We start from the raw sequence: 14,663 nt of genomic DNA, 5'->3' as shown, positions 1-14,663 counted from the left end.
AATTGACATTTTAAAGTTTCACAGTTGTTCATAGCCCTTGTCTATACTCTTACAGAACAGTGGTTTTTCTACTTACTACTTGCTGAAATCTTTATTTGGTGGAAGGTTAAGCTTGTGTTTATAAAGAAATTGAGAAATATGTCGTCATTAAAATTATAAGGAAAATATTGGCCCACTCCGCGGCTCACTAGGCTAATCCTCTGCCTTGCGGCGCCGGAACACCGGGTTCTAGTCGCGGTCGGGGCGCCGGATTCTGTCCCGGTTGCCCCTCTTCCAGGCCAGCTCTCTGCTATGGCCCGGGAGTGCAGTGGAGGATGGCCCAAGTGCTTGGGCCCTGCACCCCATGGGAGACCAGGAGAAGCACCTGGCTCCTGCCATCGGATCAGCGTGGTGCGCCGGCTGCAGCGTGCCAGCCACAGCGGCCATTGGAGGGTGAACCAACGGCAAAGGAAGACCTTTCTCTCTGTCTCTCTCTCTCACTGTCCACTCTGCCTGTCAAAAAAAAAATTATAAGGAAAATACTAAAGGAGGAGAAGGAATGGGAAGTACTTTTATACTTTACATAAAGTTTAAAAAGAGAAAACATGGGAGGAGGAAGATACTTAGGGAGGAAGGTCATTGGTTAGACTACCTGGATTTTGGGGTACTAGTAGGAATATCAAGTGGAGGGGCCAGCGCCATGGCGCAGTGGGTTGATCCACTGCTTGTGGCACCAGCATCCCATATGGGCACCTGTTCTAGTCCTGGCTGCTCCTCTTCCATTCCAGCTCTCTGTTGTGGCCTGGGAAAGCAGTGAAGGATGGCCCAAGTCCTTGGGCTCCTACACCCATGTGGGAGACTAAAAGAATCACCTGGCTCCTGGCTTCGGATCAATATGGTTCCTGCCGTTGCAGCCATTTGGGGAGTGAACCAACGGAGGAAGGACCTTTCTCTCTGTCCCTCTCACTGTCTGTGATTCTCTCAAATAAAAAAAATATTAAAAAAGTAATATCAAGTGGAGGTATCAACAGACAGGTGGATAAAGAAGTCTAGTGATAGGAAGAGAGCATTAGTAGCATTAGTGTTGGGAGTCATTAGTCTGGAGTCTGAAGATAGATAAGCAACAAAGCAGCTCAGGATGGGGCATATTCTCATGAATACAACTGGTACCCGTGTCTCTCACCTGGAACTGAGGGGAAATTTCCTTATCAGGCCACTTTTCAGAGACTCCAGCCTGGCCTTCTTATTTCCAGGCTCCTTCCCTTCTTATGAGTCACTCAGATGGTGACGCTGAACCACTAATTTAGGGAAAGGCATGTCAGATGTTACACACAGGTAGGTAAATTACAATACTCAGTTCAGTTCTGAGCCCTAACCTGACTCGACATTATACAGAATAATGCTAGCTTTTCGGTGCCAGCCTATTCCAGACCCAGGCTCTCTAGGCACTAATGGTCTTGATTCCGTTAACTCTTGGGAAAAGCAGTCTTCTTTGCCTGATCAGAAAGGATATCTTGAAACTTCATGGTTTGCCAAGTTTGTTGCTTACTGGATTTCCTAAAAAGAAATACTTCAAGAAGCTCCTTTGCCATGGTCTTGTCTTGGCTGATTTCCGTTAGTGACTTTTTCTCTTTTGCTTGAAAGATCTCTTTCAACTCTCATCATCTGGAATCTATTTGTAGAATGACAGTCACCCAACTTAATGCCTATATTATGGTAACAGTAGTGTAGCTTTTATTTCTTAGAGTATTAGAATTAAAATTGTATATAAATGAGATAGTAATCATTTTTAAGCCAAATTTCAGTAAGAGAATGTTAATACTTTGATACATATCTCAGGTAGTCTTATTCGTTCTAGTGAAAAATCATTAGGCTATATAATTATGTTACATTAAAACGTGGACATCTACACTTAGTCTTAGCCAAGTCTGAGAATCAATAAATCAATAAATGTACAAAAATTTCTTTGTTCCTTAAAACGCAGACAGCTATGTTACCCATTCTTTGAAGAGTGGAAATAAACTCTGGGGATTTCCAGAAGCGAATCATATATACTTGGGCCAGTGATGCACACTGGGTCAAAACCTTATTGTGATTATCTGACTCCCTTACAATAATGGATGTACCTCACTTTGGGTAAAAGGTAGAACTTTGTGCACCTTTTGAGCTGTTGGTAAATCTGTTCTTTTTCATGAGCAGATAGTGAAAGATGCTCACTGTGGGCTGGTGCTGTGGCGTAGTGGGTAAAGGACCACCTGCAGTGCCGGTATCCCATATGGGCATCAGTTCAAGTCCTGGCTGCTTCACTTCTGATCCAGCTCTCTGCTATGGCCTGGGAAAGCAGTGGAAGATGGCCCAAGTCCTTAGGCCCCTGCACCCGCATGGGAGACAGGAAGAAGCTCCTGGCTTCCGGCTTCGGATTGGCCCAGCTCTGGCCATTTTGGCCAACTGGGGAGTGAACCAGTGGATGGAAGACCTCTCTCTCTCTCTCTCTCTGCGCCTCTCCTTCTCTCTCTGTGTAACTCTTTCAAATAAATATTTAAAAACAAAAGATGCCCACTGGTTGCCTGTGCTGAATGAAATTTATTTTTAGATTTATTTATTTATTTGCAAGTCAGAGTTACAGAGAAGCCGAGAGAGAGAGAGAGAGAGAGAGAGAGAGAGAGAACGAACTTCAATGCCCTGCTTCACTCTCCAAGTGGCCACAATGGCCAGAGCTAGACAATCAAAGCCAGGAGCCAGGAGCTTCCTCCAGGTCTTCTACACGGATGCAGGGGTCCAACAACTTGGGCCATCTTCTGCTTTCCCAGGCCACAGCAGAGAGCTGGATGGGAAGTAGAGCAGCTGGGAGTCGAGCCTGCACCCAAATGGGATGCTGGCATGGCAGTCATCAGCCCAACCCGGTACGGCAGAGCGCCAGCCCCCAGATTTTCATTTGTTTCACTCCAGAGAACATTCTAGTGAAAGTCAGAGGTTGTTAGGAAAGGTAAACACAAATAGTGACAGTATTATAGGATTGCTCATTGACACAATGGGTGCTGTTTACTATTCTATATGTATTTTCTATGTGTTTAATACATACAAAGGTACTTCAAAATTCTTAGAAAATGCGATTAAAAGGTAAGTTTATTATGCAAAACTTTTGAAATCCATGCATACCAGAGGCTCTTCGAAAAGTTCATGGAAAACATGTATTAGGAAAAATACACTGCATAAATTTCAAAAACTTTTCCACTGAAATGAACTTAAAATTATATTTCTGTAAACTTAATTATTTGCAGTGTAGAAAGGGTGAGTCAGGGGAAAGATGGAGAGAGAGTGCAAGCTCCCATTTGGTGGTCTACTCCCCAAATGTCTGCATTGGCCAGGGTGTGCAGAGCTGAAGCCGGGAGCAGGGAACTCAGTCTGGGTCTTCCACGTGAGTAGCAGGGACCCAACCACTGGAGACATCACCTGCTACTTCCTATGGTAGCATATGAGCAGAAAGCTAGTCTCAGGAACAGAACCCAGGTATTCCAATATGGGATACAGGTATCCCAAGTGAGGTCTTAACCCCTAGGCCAAATACCTGCTCCCACAAAGATTTTGAAGTATCCTCATACTTTCTAAAATGCTCACCCTAGTGTATTTTCTTGTTGTCAGTCCTTTTAGTTCATGTTTATAAGATTCCACAAGAAGTTCCCTACTTCTTGTATTACCAGGCAGTAGTTATGCATATTTATGGGGTACACTGTGGTCTTTCAAGATATTTATACACTTTGTAGCAATCACAGTGATTAACATTTCCACCTTCTTTTTTAAAAAGATTTATTTATTTATTTGGAAGTCAGACTTACACAGAGAGAGGAGGAGAGGCAGAGAGAGAGAGGGCTTCTATCCGCTGGTTCACTCCCCAGTTGGCTGCAATGGCCAGAGCTGCGCCGATCAGAAGCCAGGAGTCTCCTCCAGGTCTCCCACACGGGTGCAGGGGCCAAGGACTTGGACCGTCTTCCACTACTTTCCCAGGCCATAGCAGAGAGCTGTATTGGAAGTGGAGCACCAAGGACTCAAACTGATGTTGTTATGGGATGCTGGCACTTCAGGCCACGGCTTTACCCACTATGCCACAGCATCTACCCCCATCTTCTTATTTCATATTTGGAAGCTTCAACCTCCTATCTACCTCTGGTTCCCCATAAAATATATAATAGCCTTGGGGTCAGCATTGTGGTATAGTGAGTTTAGCTGCTGCCTGTGATTCCTGGCTGCTCCACTTCCTATCTGGCTCCCTGCTAATGTGCAAATTTAGGCAGCAGAAGCTGTCCCAAGTACTTGGGCCCCTGCCACCCATGCGGGGACCAGTATAGACTCTGTGGCTCCTAGCTTCAGCCTGGCCCAGACCTGGTTGTTGTGGTCCTTTGTGGAGTGAACCAGTAGATGGAAAATCTCTCACTGTGTCTCCCTCCCTGTTGCCCAAGACAAGGTGAGGGGAGGAGGAAGGAAGATGTTCCATCCTCTGGCTCAGTCCCCAGATGGCTATAGGAACCAGAAGCTCCATCTTAGTCTCGCACATGGGCCATCTTCTGCCTTCCTAAACACACTGGCAAGGAGCTAGATTGGAAGCAGAGCAGCCAGGACTCGAATTATCACTCCAGTGTGCAATGCCTATGCTGTTTTGCAAACTGTGGCTGAAAACCTCATGTACCATTACACCAACCTATATATAGATCTTTAAATGTATGTAAAATAACCCAGTATATTTTCTAAGGAATACTTAATTGCAACTAGATTGCTGCCAAAAATCATGTTACTGGAAGTTGTTAAAATTGTGTTTTTACTAGTATAGGGGTTATCAAGAAATGCAGGCCAGACAGCCCAGGTTCAAATCCCAGTGCTACCTCTAGGTGGGATAAGTTACTTGACTATGTTTTAAATTCCTAATCGATAAAATTAGAATAATAATAAAGTCTGCCACACTGGGTTATTATGAGGATAAAATAACATGTAAGAGATAGAAAAGTGCCTGGCATATGATAATCACTTGGTTAATGCTAGTGTATCTGGCAGTTTTTAATTACTTGAATGAAATAGCTGATGCACTGACCTTTATAAGGAGAAAGTTTTATTTCAGCTCGCAGTTCTGAAGGTTCACAGTCCAAGATTCTGTGTCCCCATTGCTTTGGTTTCTAGTGGTGGAGTTACTGCTAGTATTGTCCCAAGGTGGTGCAGAGCTTCCCATAGGCAAAGGCAGGGATGCTTTTCTCTTATACAGCCATTGGGTTTAATCATGGGGCCTCCACCCTAATGTCTTAATCCCATCCCATCACTTCTCAAAGGCCCTACTTCTGAACCCCCTTTTAGAACCATTAACTAAGACTTGGAGGCCAAACCCCTGACTTCCAGGGACACGTGTTCACACCAAAGCAGGTAGTTGTTTTTATTGCTGTCCTTGTCGTTGGAACAGAAAGAGGACCTAAATATGGCACTTCCATTTCCAGATTCAGTTCAATATTTCATTATGGAGAATTTCACATTCTGAGAGTACAATTGAATTTTGCTATTGCTGTAGTAGCTGTTTGTTTCCCATTACTGAGTCTTAAATGTCAGCCACTAGAAAGAAGTGCCATAATTTGAGATCTTGTCTGTGTTAGTCACCATTGTATTTATAATAGTTGTTAAGCTGTAGTTGGCCTTCAATAAATATTTGTGAACTGGATGAATGAAGATAGTGTTTTGTCCTGATCTCAGTAGAATTGTAAAGGAAGAATCATCAGTTTGGGATGTGTTTGTGGTCTACAGATTCACTCTTCCATTTGTTCCTTAATTAGCTCATTCATTCATTCATTCATTCACTGAGGCTTTATTGAATGTCATAGATGAGCAGTGATAGCTCTAGGATTTCTGTATAAATGACATAAAGGTGATTATCTATTTGGAAAGGGATTGACGAGATGGCATGTCTGCATACTGTATTTGTATAATGAAAACAAATTTTTACCTGGAAATTTATTTGGGATAGGCTGGGTCTGGTGTAGTTAATTGGAAGAGTTAACATCTCCCCCAACTCATACCTTGCAGCAGCTGTCCTATACAGGCCTGCCTCTCCTTTAATGCTTTGGATTGTTTCTACAGCAGAGAGAAATGGGCATGTAGAAAAGTCATTATAACCAAGAGACAGTAATGACAAAGCAGCAGTGTGTATAGAGAGGGAGCTACTGATCTTTCTGGAGGTTGAGAAGGCAAGGCTGGGGTATCCTGGAGATCTTTTCAAGAAAAGCTTTATTGGGGCAATATTAATGGACAGTGGGGCTTCCTGGTCCGGGTAGTGTTGTGTATGGACAAGGAGAGAGCATATCTCTGTGGAAGCGGGGGAGAGTGTGTTGGCAGTGGTGAAGGTGGGCAGGACTCAGCGGACTACTTACAAGCGGAACTTCTTGGTGGGCTAGTGAACTGCTGAAGAAGCAGATTTGCACTTGAGGGAGGTGACTAAGGCGATTCCAAGGAACATGGAATGGAGATAGGAGAGGAAGTGGCTGGGAGAGATGCCAGCCCCAGGGCTTCGTGCTTGATGACTAATTGGCGAGGCACCAGGAACTTCTAGTAGCTCTTGGAAAGGGGCAGATGGGCCCACCTCATGCATACTCTTTAAGCTGGGCCTCCGCTGTTGCCTTTGTTGGCAGCAGAAATGAAAGAAGAGCCAAGTTTCCTTTCCAAGAAAATTTGTGTGTTTGGGGAATGAAAAACCTAGGAGTCAGCATTCTATTATCTTTGTTGTTAGATAGTCCAAAGATATACAGACAGTTCCTTTTCTTTTTAAGATTTTACGTATTTGAGAGATTAAGTAACAGATGGAGGGAGAGACAGAGGTCTTCCATCCACTGGTTCACTCCCCAGATGGCCACAATGGCCAGAGCTGTGCTGATCCAAAGCCAGGAGCCAGGAGCTTCTTCTGGGTCTCCCACATGGGTGCAGGGGCCCAAGGACTTGGGCCATCTTCCACTGCTTTCCCAGGCCATAGCAGAGAGCTGGGTCAGAAGAGGAGCAGCCAGGACTCGAACTGTCATCCATATGGGATGCCAGCATTGCAGGTGGAGACTTAGCCTACTATGCTACAGCGCCAGCTTCCGAGACAATTTTTTTTTAAGATTTATTTTATTTATTTGAAAGCCAGAGTTACACAGAGAGTGAAGGAGAGGCAGAGATAGAGAGAGGTCTTCTATCCACTGGTTCACTCCCCACTCCCCAGATGGCCGCAACGGCCGTTGCTGCGCTGAAGCCAGGAGCCAGGTGCTTCCTCTCGGTCTCCCACATGGGTGTAGGGGCCCAAGCACTTGGGCCATCTTCTACTGCTTTCCCAGGCCATAGCAGAGAGCTGGATTGGAAGTGGAGCAGCCAGGACTTGAACTGGTGCCCATATGGGATGCTGGTGCTTCAGGCCAGGGCTTTAACCTGCTGCACCACAGCACTGGCCCCCCAAGACAGTTCTTAAAAATTAATTTGAGAGGGTACTGTTAGATGCATTTGCATACAGACAAACTTGGACATAATCACATATACCTATAAATCACACATTCACATTTATTTGTTTACATATACATTCTGCAGTTTTTATCTTTCTAGTTTGTAATTAAATTTTTGTTTTAGGGTAGTTCTAGATTTATAGAAAAGTTGTAACGATGATAGAATTTCTACATACCTCATGCCTGGTTTGCTCTATTGTTGACATCGTATATTAATATGGTACAGTCATCAAAATTAATGAACCAATATCACCATATTGTCATTAAATAGCATCCACACTTTACTAACATTTCCTTAGTTTTTGCCAGTGTCCTTTTTCTGTTCCAGGATCCCATCTAAGATCCTTCACAGCATTTAGTTTCCTGCCTCCTTTTGCCCTTCTTGGATCTCAGACTTTTCTTTTAAATTTTATTTATGTTTGCTTTATTTGGGACCCAGAGCAGCTAAGACAGACAGACAGACAGACAGACACACACACACACACACACACACATGGAGGGAGGGAGTGGAAGAGAGAGAGAGAGAGATACCTGGAACAACCAGGGCAATGCCAAGCCAGATCCAAGAACTTTGAACTCCATCTGGGTCTCCTAGTTGGGTGGCAGGGTCCCAAGTACTTGGGCCATCATCTGCTGCCTCCCTGGGTGTGCATTAGCAGGAAGCTGGAATCAGAGGTAGTGCTGGGCCTGGAACCCAGGCTCTTCAAATGGGATGTGGCCATCCCAAGTGGTGTCTTAAGTGCTGTGCCAAATGCCCACCCCAACTTGACTTGTTTTTGATGGCCTTGGCCATTTTGAGTTTTGTAGAATGCCCATAAACAGGCATTTGTCTGAAGTCATTCTCATGATTAGACTTAAGTGCTAAGTTTTTAGCAAGAAAACCAGATGTGTTCTCATCACATGTCGAGGTAAATACTGTGAAGAAGGCCTGTCATTGTTGGTGTCCCCCTGGCTGAGGTAGCCTGAGGTTTCTTCACTGCACAGCTGGTGTGTGTTTTCTCTTGACTCTGGAAAGAGGTCATTCTATGCACTCCACCCTTATGGAGTAGGAAGTTACATTTGACCTTGAGGAAGTAGTAGCCAAATAAATCATTTGGCATCCCTCTGCATAGGTTTGTATATTTTCCCAAAACCTAATTATGTTTTTACAAGGTGGTTTTGAAAAAGCATTGTCTGAATTCAGAATACTAATTCTATAGCATTGATGACACGTTTTTCTTCACCATCTTGTGACAGCTTCCACATTTGTTTTTTGTGTGTGATCATATCAACAGATGTATTTTATTTACCCTAGCAGATTGTAAATATCTTGAAGACTGAGACAACATCTTCTTCAAAGCTCCCTCCAGAGTTGGACCCCGTGCTGAATAAGTGATTTTTAAGTTACCTTAATTAAAAAATTTAAATATTAACCGTAGTAATTAACTGAAACAGGTTATCACAGTCTCAGTATATGAGAAATGTGGTAAGATGAGGATATTGTTCCCCTGGCATCCTGATTTTCAAATCCTGACCTTTTTTTAAGATTTATTTTATTTAAAAGAGTTGCAGTAAGAGGCAGAGGCAGAAAGAGAGAGAAGTCTTTGATGCACTGGTTCACTGCCCAGATGGCCACAACGGCCAGAGCTGAACCGGTCAGGAGCCAGGAGCTTCATCCGGGTCTCCTGTGTGGGTGCAGGGGCCAAGGACTTGGCCCATCTTCCACTGCTTTCCCAGGCCACAGCAGAGAGCTGGATCGGAAGTGGAGCAGCTGGGAATCGAACCAGTGCCCATATGGGGTGCCAGCCCCGCAGGCTGTGGCTTTACCCTTTACGCCATGACACTGGCCGCAAGTCCTGACTTTTAATAGTGTAAGAGTGGCTAATATGATACCCACTTCACAGATGTTATTTAATCTTCTCTGCAGCAGTGTGGGTTGGTGCCATTATCCTCATTTTTTTTTTCTTCTGATTAAGAAACTGAGGTGGACAAAGGTTAAATAAGTTGCTCTAGATCCCACAGCTGGAAATGGCCCAACTAGGATACTGATCTCAGATTCTCTGGCTTTAGCATTTTGAACTCTTAAGCACTGGGCTCTGAATTCATTGAAGTAATAATTAAAGTGATATCTCATTTTGGGGGGAAAAAGCAAAATTCTTAAGTAAGCACTTCACTGCCGTCTGTGAGGACAGCAGTGATGCCGGGGCTACAGTCTTGCTGTAATTTTCCTAGGGGAAGCGTTCCCATGAAGCCATGGCTGTTTTTCCTTATTTGTGTGTGTGTGTGTGTTTTATGAGTAATTTTTGTGCCGTACAGCTAATTTTATTTAAAATGCAGGCGTTTTCACAATTGCTATTTCATATACAGACCGTATTCTGAGTAGCCCTCACTCCCCAGTCATATGATCTGTTGAAAGATAGTGGGCTTTTTCTTTGCTCTCTGGTGTTTTGGAACAGAAGTGCTCACTGGGCGCTGCCAGCTAACCATTTCCTCAGTGTGCTGCTTGTCCGAATGGTCACACCTGTGTGCCCAGGGGGCCGCCTGGATTCCGGCAGCCACAACCACGTAGGCGAGGGAGGACTTCTCGCGAAGCCACCCAAGGCATGAACCGGCCTCGGCTTCCTGAGCCATAAACAAATGCGAGCTTTGTTCTCTCCGTTCCTCATTTGGTCCCAAGTATGACTCAGGGTTAGGCTGGGTCCTCAGGCTCCGTGCCTTTGGCTGTTGAAGGAAGTGGGAGGATTCCCGGGGAGTTTTGGGACCTTTTCAAACTGAAGAGAGGAGACTGCATGATGGGAGAAGAGGTACTTCTTTTCTTGCTTTTCAAGATTTAATCAGTCCGCTTCACTTGTGTCTTCTCTGTGCCATTTGCTAGTAGGGACTTGTACTGGGTTTGCATGGGTGGGTTAAGATGACGTGTGTGCCAGCTAAGGGTCACACGTAGAGGGGAGCTCTGGCTATGTGAAGGAGGAACCCATCAAGTGTAAGGATGATTTTCTAAAGTGAAATGTTGCACTGCAGCTATTGGGCTGTTGGAATCCCCCACCCCCGGCTTTGGTCAAGTTGGCCATTAATCTTTACAGATGTTTCCAATTTCTCTGTGTCCTAGGTTTTCATGTGTTCGTAGTGCAGAGAGTAATTTAGATGGGCAGTGTGCACAAGCAGTAACTGTGACACCGTGTCATGGAGCTGTTTAGCAATTACAGATGTTTGTGCCATAAACAAATCCAGCTTGCTTTTCAGGTTAGTTTAGGAGAGAGGACTGTGTCCAGGCAGAACAAGCCAGCTGTGGGACATTTCCCTCCTAGGGGACACAGACATCCGGAGTTCTCCTTGGGAATGGAAAAGCTGTGAGGGCTGACTGCTGACTGCTGAGCCGGTGAACTTTTTTGGTTATAGAGGTAAAGATATTTGGCTGATTTTGTAATACTGAACATTTATATTGATATTTTCATATATAGAATAAAATAAAGACATGAAATGATTTGATTTTCTGGAAGTTTGCTAGTAGTAGGTGGTCTTGTTTCTCTCTGTGAGTTGTTCCTACTTGTCTATTTAAAAGCAGAAGTCTGTCATTTTCCAAACACAAAAGAAAATTCCCTCAATGAAGCACAGGATAAGTATGGCTTACAATGTGTCATGTGTTTTCCATACCCTTCTCTGTTGTGGAAAACAACTTTGAAGGGAAGAGTTGATGAGATTTGTAAAATATATCCCTTTATGTCATTTTCAGTTGGCTTTAACCTATAATATTTTCAAAATTATAGAAAGGAAATGTAGCATTTTACTTCTTTTACAAATACGAGAATTACTTGAAAGGTTTTTAAACAGCATTTCTTACTTGTCTAGAAGGATGACCGAGGCAGATGTATGAAGGGACTTTAAAACATTTATGGAAAATGGGATTAAAAGATAACTAAATTTTGGTCCAAAAAAATAATTGGAATCCATGTACACTGAAGTTCACGTAAAACGCCTATTATGGGAAAAAAAATCTACATGGATTTCAAAAAAATTGTGTAACAGAATAAGCTCTTTTCATTTTTTTCATAAACATTTTGAAGACCTCTGCCAGGAGAGGAGTACAGACACACATAGGCTAGAACAGAAATATGTTGATCTGTAGTGGCTTGAGAGGATTTTCCTAGGGAACCACATCTGAAATACGCAGTTCTTATTGGATGTCACCATTTGGAGTTCTAATGAGCAGAAATCAAAATTAGGTATTTGCATGCAAAATCAAGATGCTGACTCTTCCCTGGGAAAGTGAGTGAAAGTATGTGCAGTACAGTCCCGGCAGCTTCTGGGCCCTCTCAGGTGGGGGCCTAGACATGGGGGAGGGAGGTAGCCACTGGGGGGCCTTTTGTTACACTGGTGAGTGCTCCTGAATCCTGCGTTTGTTTTGTCATCAGGGAAATAGCACTGTTACTTCTCTCATGCCAAAAAGAAAAAAAAAGTGTGCAATAATTATTAGCAATAAAAACTCATAAAGAATATGAAGAGAGAAATGGAAATTGTCCCGATCTCATTATCCAGGAACAGTCACAATAATATTTTCTACGAATTCTTCCAGATTTTTTTTTCTGAGCCTGAAAATGCATGTAGCACACCCTGTTCGTACAGTAATGGAATCCTGTTAAATGGTGCCTGTTTTTAAATCGTAGCATGTTATGGGCCCCTTTTTCTGTCTCATAGCCACGTGGTATCTTTAGTCTCCAGCTATCATAGAGATGCAACACCAGTTGCTACCTGATAAGTACTTAGGGTGTGTCCACATTTTTAATATTAAAAACAGTGTTCTTGTATGTGTATCATTGTGTCTTTTCTGATTAGATTCTTAGGCTGAATTTTTAAAAGAGGAATTTTCAGGCTAAAGGCTGACTTAATTCTGACTGGTTTTGTTTTGAATGAAAATAATCCCAGTATATGGTAAAAGAAAAAATTCCAACAGAACAAAAGACTTTGTTAATCCTATATACTTGGCTTTACTTCCTAGTGGAAATCCCCCAGAAATACCATCTATGTACTCTTGTAGAAACGTAGCCTTGTTTTTTTTTTTTCTAATTGTAGTAAAATATCCATAGCATCAAATTTACCATCTTAGCGATTTTTAAATGTACAGTTCGTTAGCATTAAGTACAGTCACATAATTGTGTAACCATCATCACTGTCCATATCTGGAACGTTTTGATCACGCAAAACTGAAGCTCCAAACCCATCAAATAGTGACTCCCCTTATAATCCTTCCCCAAGGCCCGGGCTACTGCCATTCTCTATTCTACCTCTGAGTTTGACGAGGTACTTCATATATGAGGAACCTTATACTATTTGGCCTCTTGTGAGTGGCTTATCGTGCTTAGCATAATGTCGTCAAGGTTCTTTCATGTTGTAGCATGGGTCTTACTTTCCTCTCTTTCTGAAGCTGAATAGCATTCCTGCCTATGTGCCACATTTAGTTTATTCACCTGTTGATAGATGCTTGCTGTTTCCACCTTCTAGCTCTTGTGAATAATGCTGCAGTGAACACTGACAGCAACACCTGATTGAGCCCTTGCTTTTCATGACTGTGTGTGTATCCCCAGAAGTGGGGTTGCTAGAGCCTATGGGTAATTCTAATTCTCCTTTTTTTTCAACACTATACTGGTTTCTACCAGGTCTGAGCCATTTTGTATGCCCAGCCGCAGTGCACAAGGGCTCCAATTTTGATGCATCCTCACCAACACTTGCTGTTTTCTGTTTTTTTGGGTAATAGCTATCCTGATGTGTGTTATGTGGTAACTCACTGCGGTTGGAATTAGTGCGTTCATGTTGCTTATCACTTGGGGGAGGGATATTCTTCTTCTCATCTTAAAACTGTGGGAAGGGTCTTTGTCTGGGCATCCCCATTAACTAGCAGATCAATTGCACAATCCCAAGTGATTGTGATTTGCTAGGAGGAGCTCAATCCCGCTGTTCCCACGGCCCTAGATAGGAAATGAGTAGAGGCTCCAGGTGGTTGGTTGACTTCGGACGTTTCATGGTGAGAATGACTGCTGCTTCTCACATAGCCCCACCCAGTGATTTAAATCTGCAGTCAGAGGTTTTATGAAGGGTGGACTCAAAGGGGTTCTCTTGAGAAAAGATGAATTTCTGCTTTGGGCTATTATGAATTCTAAGTGATAGCACTTCATTTGTCTTACATAGTGGGGGAAGCTAGTTTTATGATTGATTTTCTCTCCTGTCTTCTATTCTAGAATTCCTTGAGGGTAGGAAATGAAGTCCTTCCCTTGATAAATTCTTTGCTGAGTCATCTATTGGATTTACTTGCTATTCTTCAGTGGGGCAGACTGAAGTGTGTCTAAGTATTATGGCCATCTTTTCTTCTTTACTGATATTAATAATTTTTGCATAATCTTATATCCTGGAGTTTTTAGATGCACTTGGTTCATGAAATTTAATGTTTTGAAGTTTTCTGAGTGACCACTAAAATTACCATGCTTTTGTACTTGTTTTTTTTTTCTCTGATCTTATTACTAGTTATAAAATAATATTCTAGCCCATTGAGTTTCAGTGGAGTGGAATGAGTTTTAACGTTGTATGAAAAGTGGCAACTTTAAAATAAACTATCCAGCTTCCCAGCATGGTGCTGTCTTTTCTTACACTTAAAGTATAGATCACAGAGATCAGTCAGCAATTTGGTTTGTAGTGATCTGTGACATTGGAGGCCAGTTCAGAGTACTTGAGGGGCCGACACTGTGGTGTAGCAGGTAAAGCCACTGCTTGCTGTGCCAGCATCCCATATGGGCGCCGGTTCGAATCCTAGCTGCTCCACTTCCAATCCAGCTCTCTGCTATGGCCTGGGAAAGCAGTGGATGATGGCCCAAGTCCTGCACCCATGTGGGAGACCCAGAAGAAGCTCCTGGCTTCAGATCGATGCAGCTCCAGCCATTGTGGCCAATTGGGGAGTGAACCATCAGATGGAAGACCTTTCTCTCTCTCTCTCTCTGCCTCTGCCTCTGCCTCTGCCTCGCTGTAACTCTGCCTTTCAAATAAATAAATGAATCTTTAAAAAAAAAAAAGAGTGCTCAGGGGCAATCTTACTCCCAACTCAGACCCGTAGTGTTGGAGGCCAACAATATCTATACTATAAATGATCTAGAAACAAGTGAAAGCAGAAATACAATAAGCTCCACTTATGCTTCTAATAGGGATTTTTCTCTCTCTTAT

At 43.2% G+C, this 14,663-nt stretch overlaps 1 protein-coding gene across 19 annotated transcripts in view; it reads left to right on the top strand.

Moving 5' to 3' along the window:
• The window catches only part of SH3KBP1 (SH3 domain containing kinase binding protein 1), a 378,310-nt gene that overhangs the window by 226,702 nt on the left and 136,945 nt on the right, over positions 1-14,663 (top strand). For 2 of the 19 annotated variants that reach the window (XM_070067171.2, XM_008272418.5), the window contains exon 1: positions 9,997-10,261. The exons of 15 other annotated variants lie outside the window; for them this stretch is intronic. In XM_070067171.2, the coding sequence (XP_069923272.1) occupies positions 10,247-10,261 (15 nt within the window). In that variant the 5' untranslated portion in view covers positions 9,997-10,246. Of the gene's footprint in view, positions 1-9,996; positions 10,262-10,557; positions 10,859-14,663 lie in introns of those variants that run through there. 2 more of the 19 variants (XM_089324882.1, XM_089324881.1) reach the window with 1 other exon arrangement.

The sequence above is a fragment of the Oryctolagus cuniculus genome, chromosome X (assembly GCF_051225735.1).
Source record: "Oryctolagus cuniculus isolate XC-2025 breed Fujian yellow rabbit chromosome X, ASM5122573v1, whole genome shotgun sequence".
Lineage (NCBI taxonomy): Eukaryota > Metazoa > Chordata > Mammalia > Lagomorpha > Leporidae > Oryctolagus > Oryctolagus cuniculus.
The sequence above is the reverse complement of the archived record's forward strand: the minus strand, read 5'-3'. Positions and strand labels throughout refer to the sequence as shown.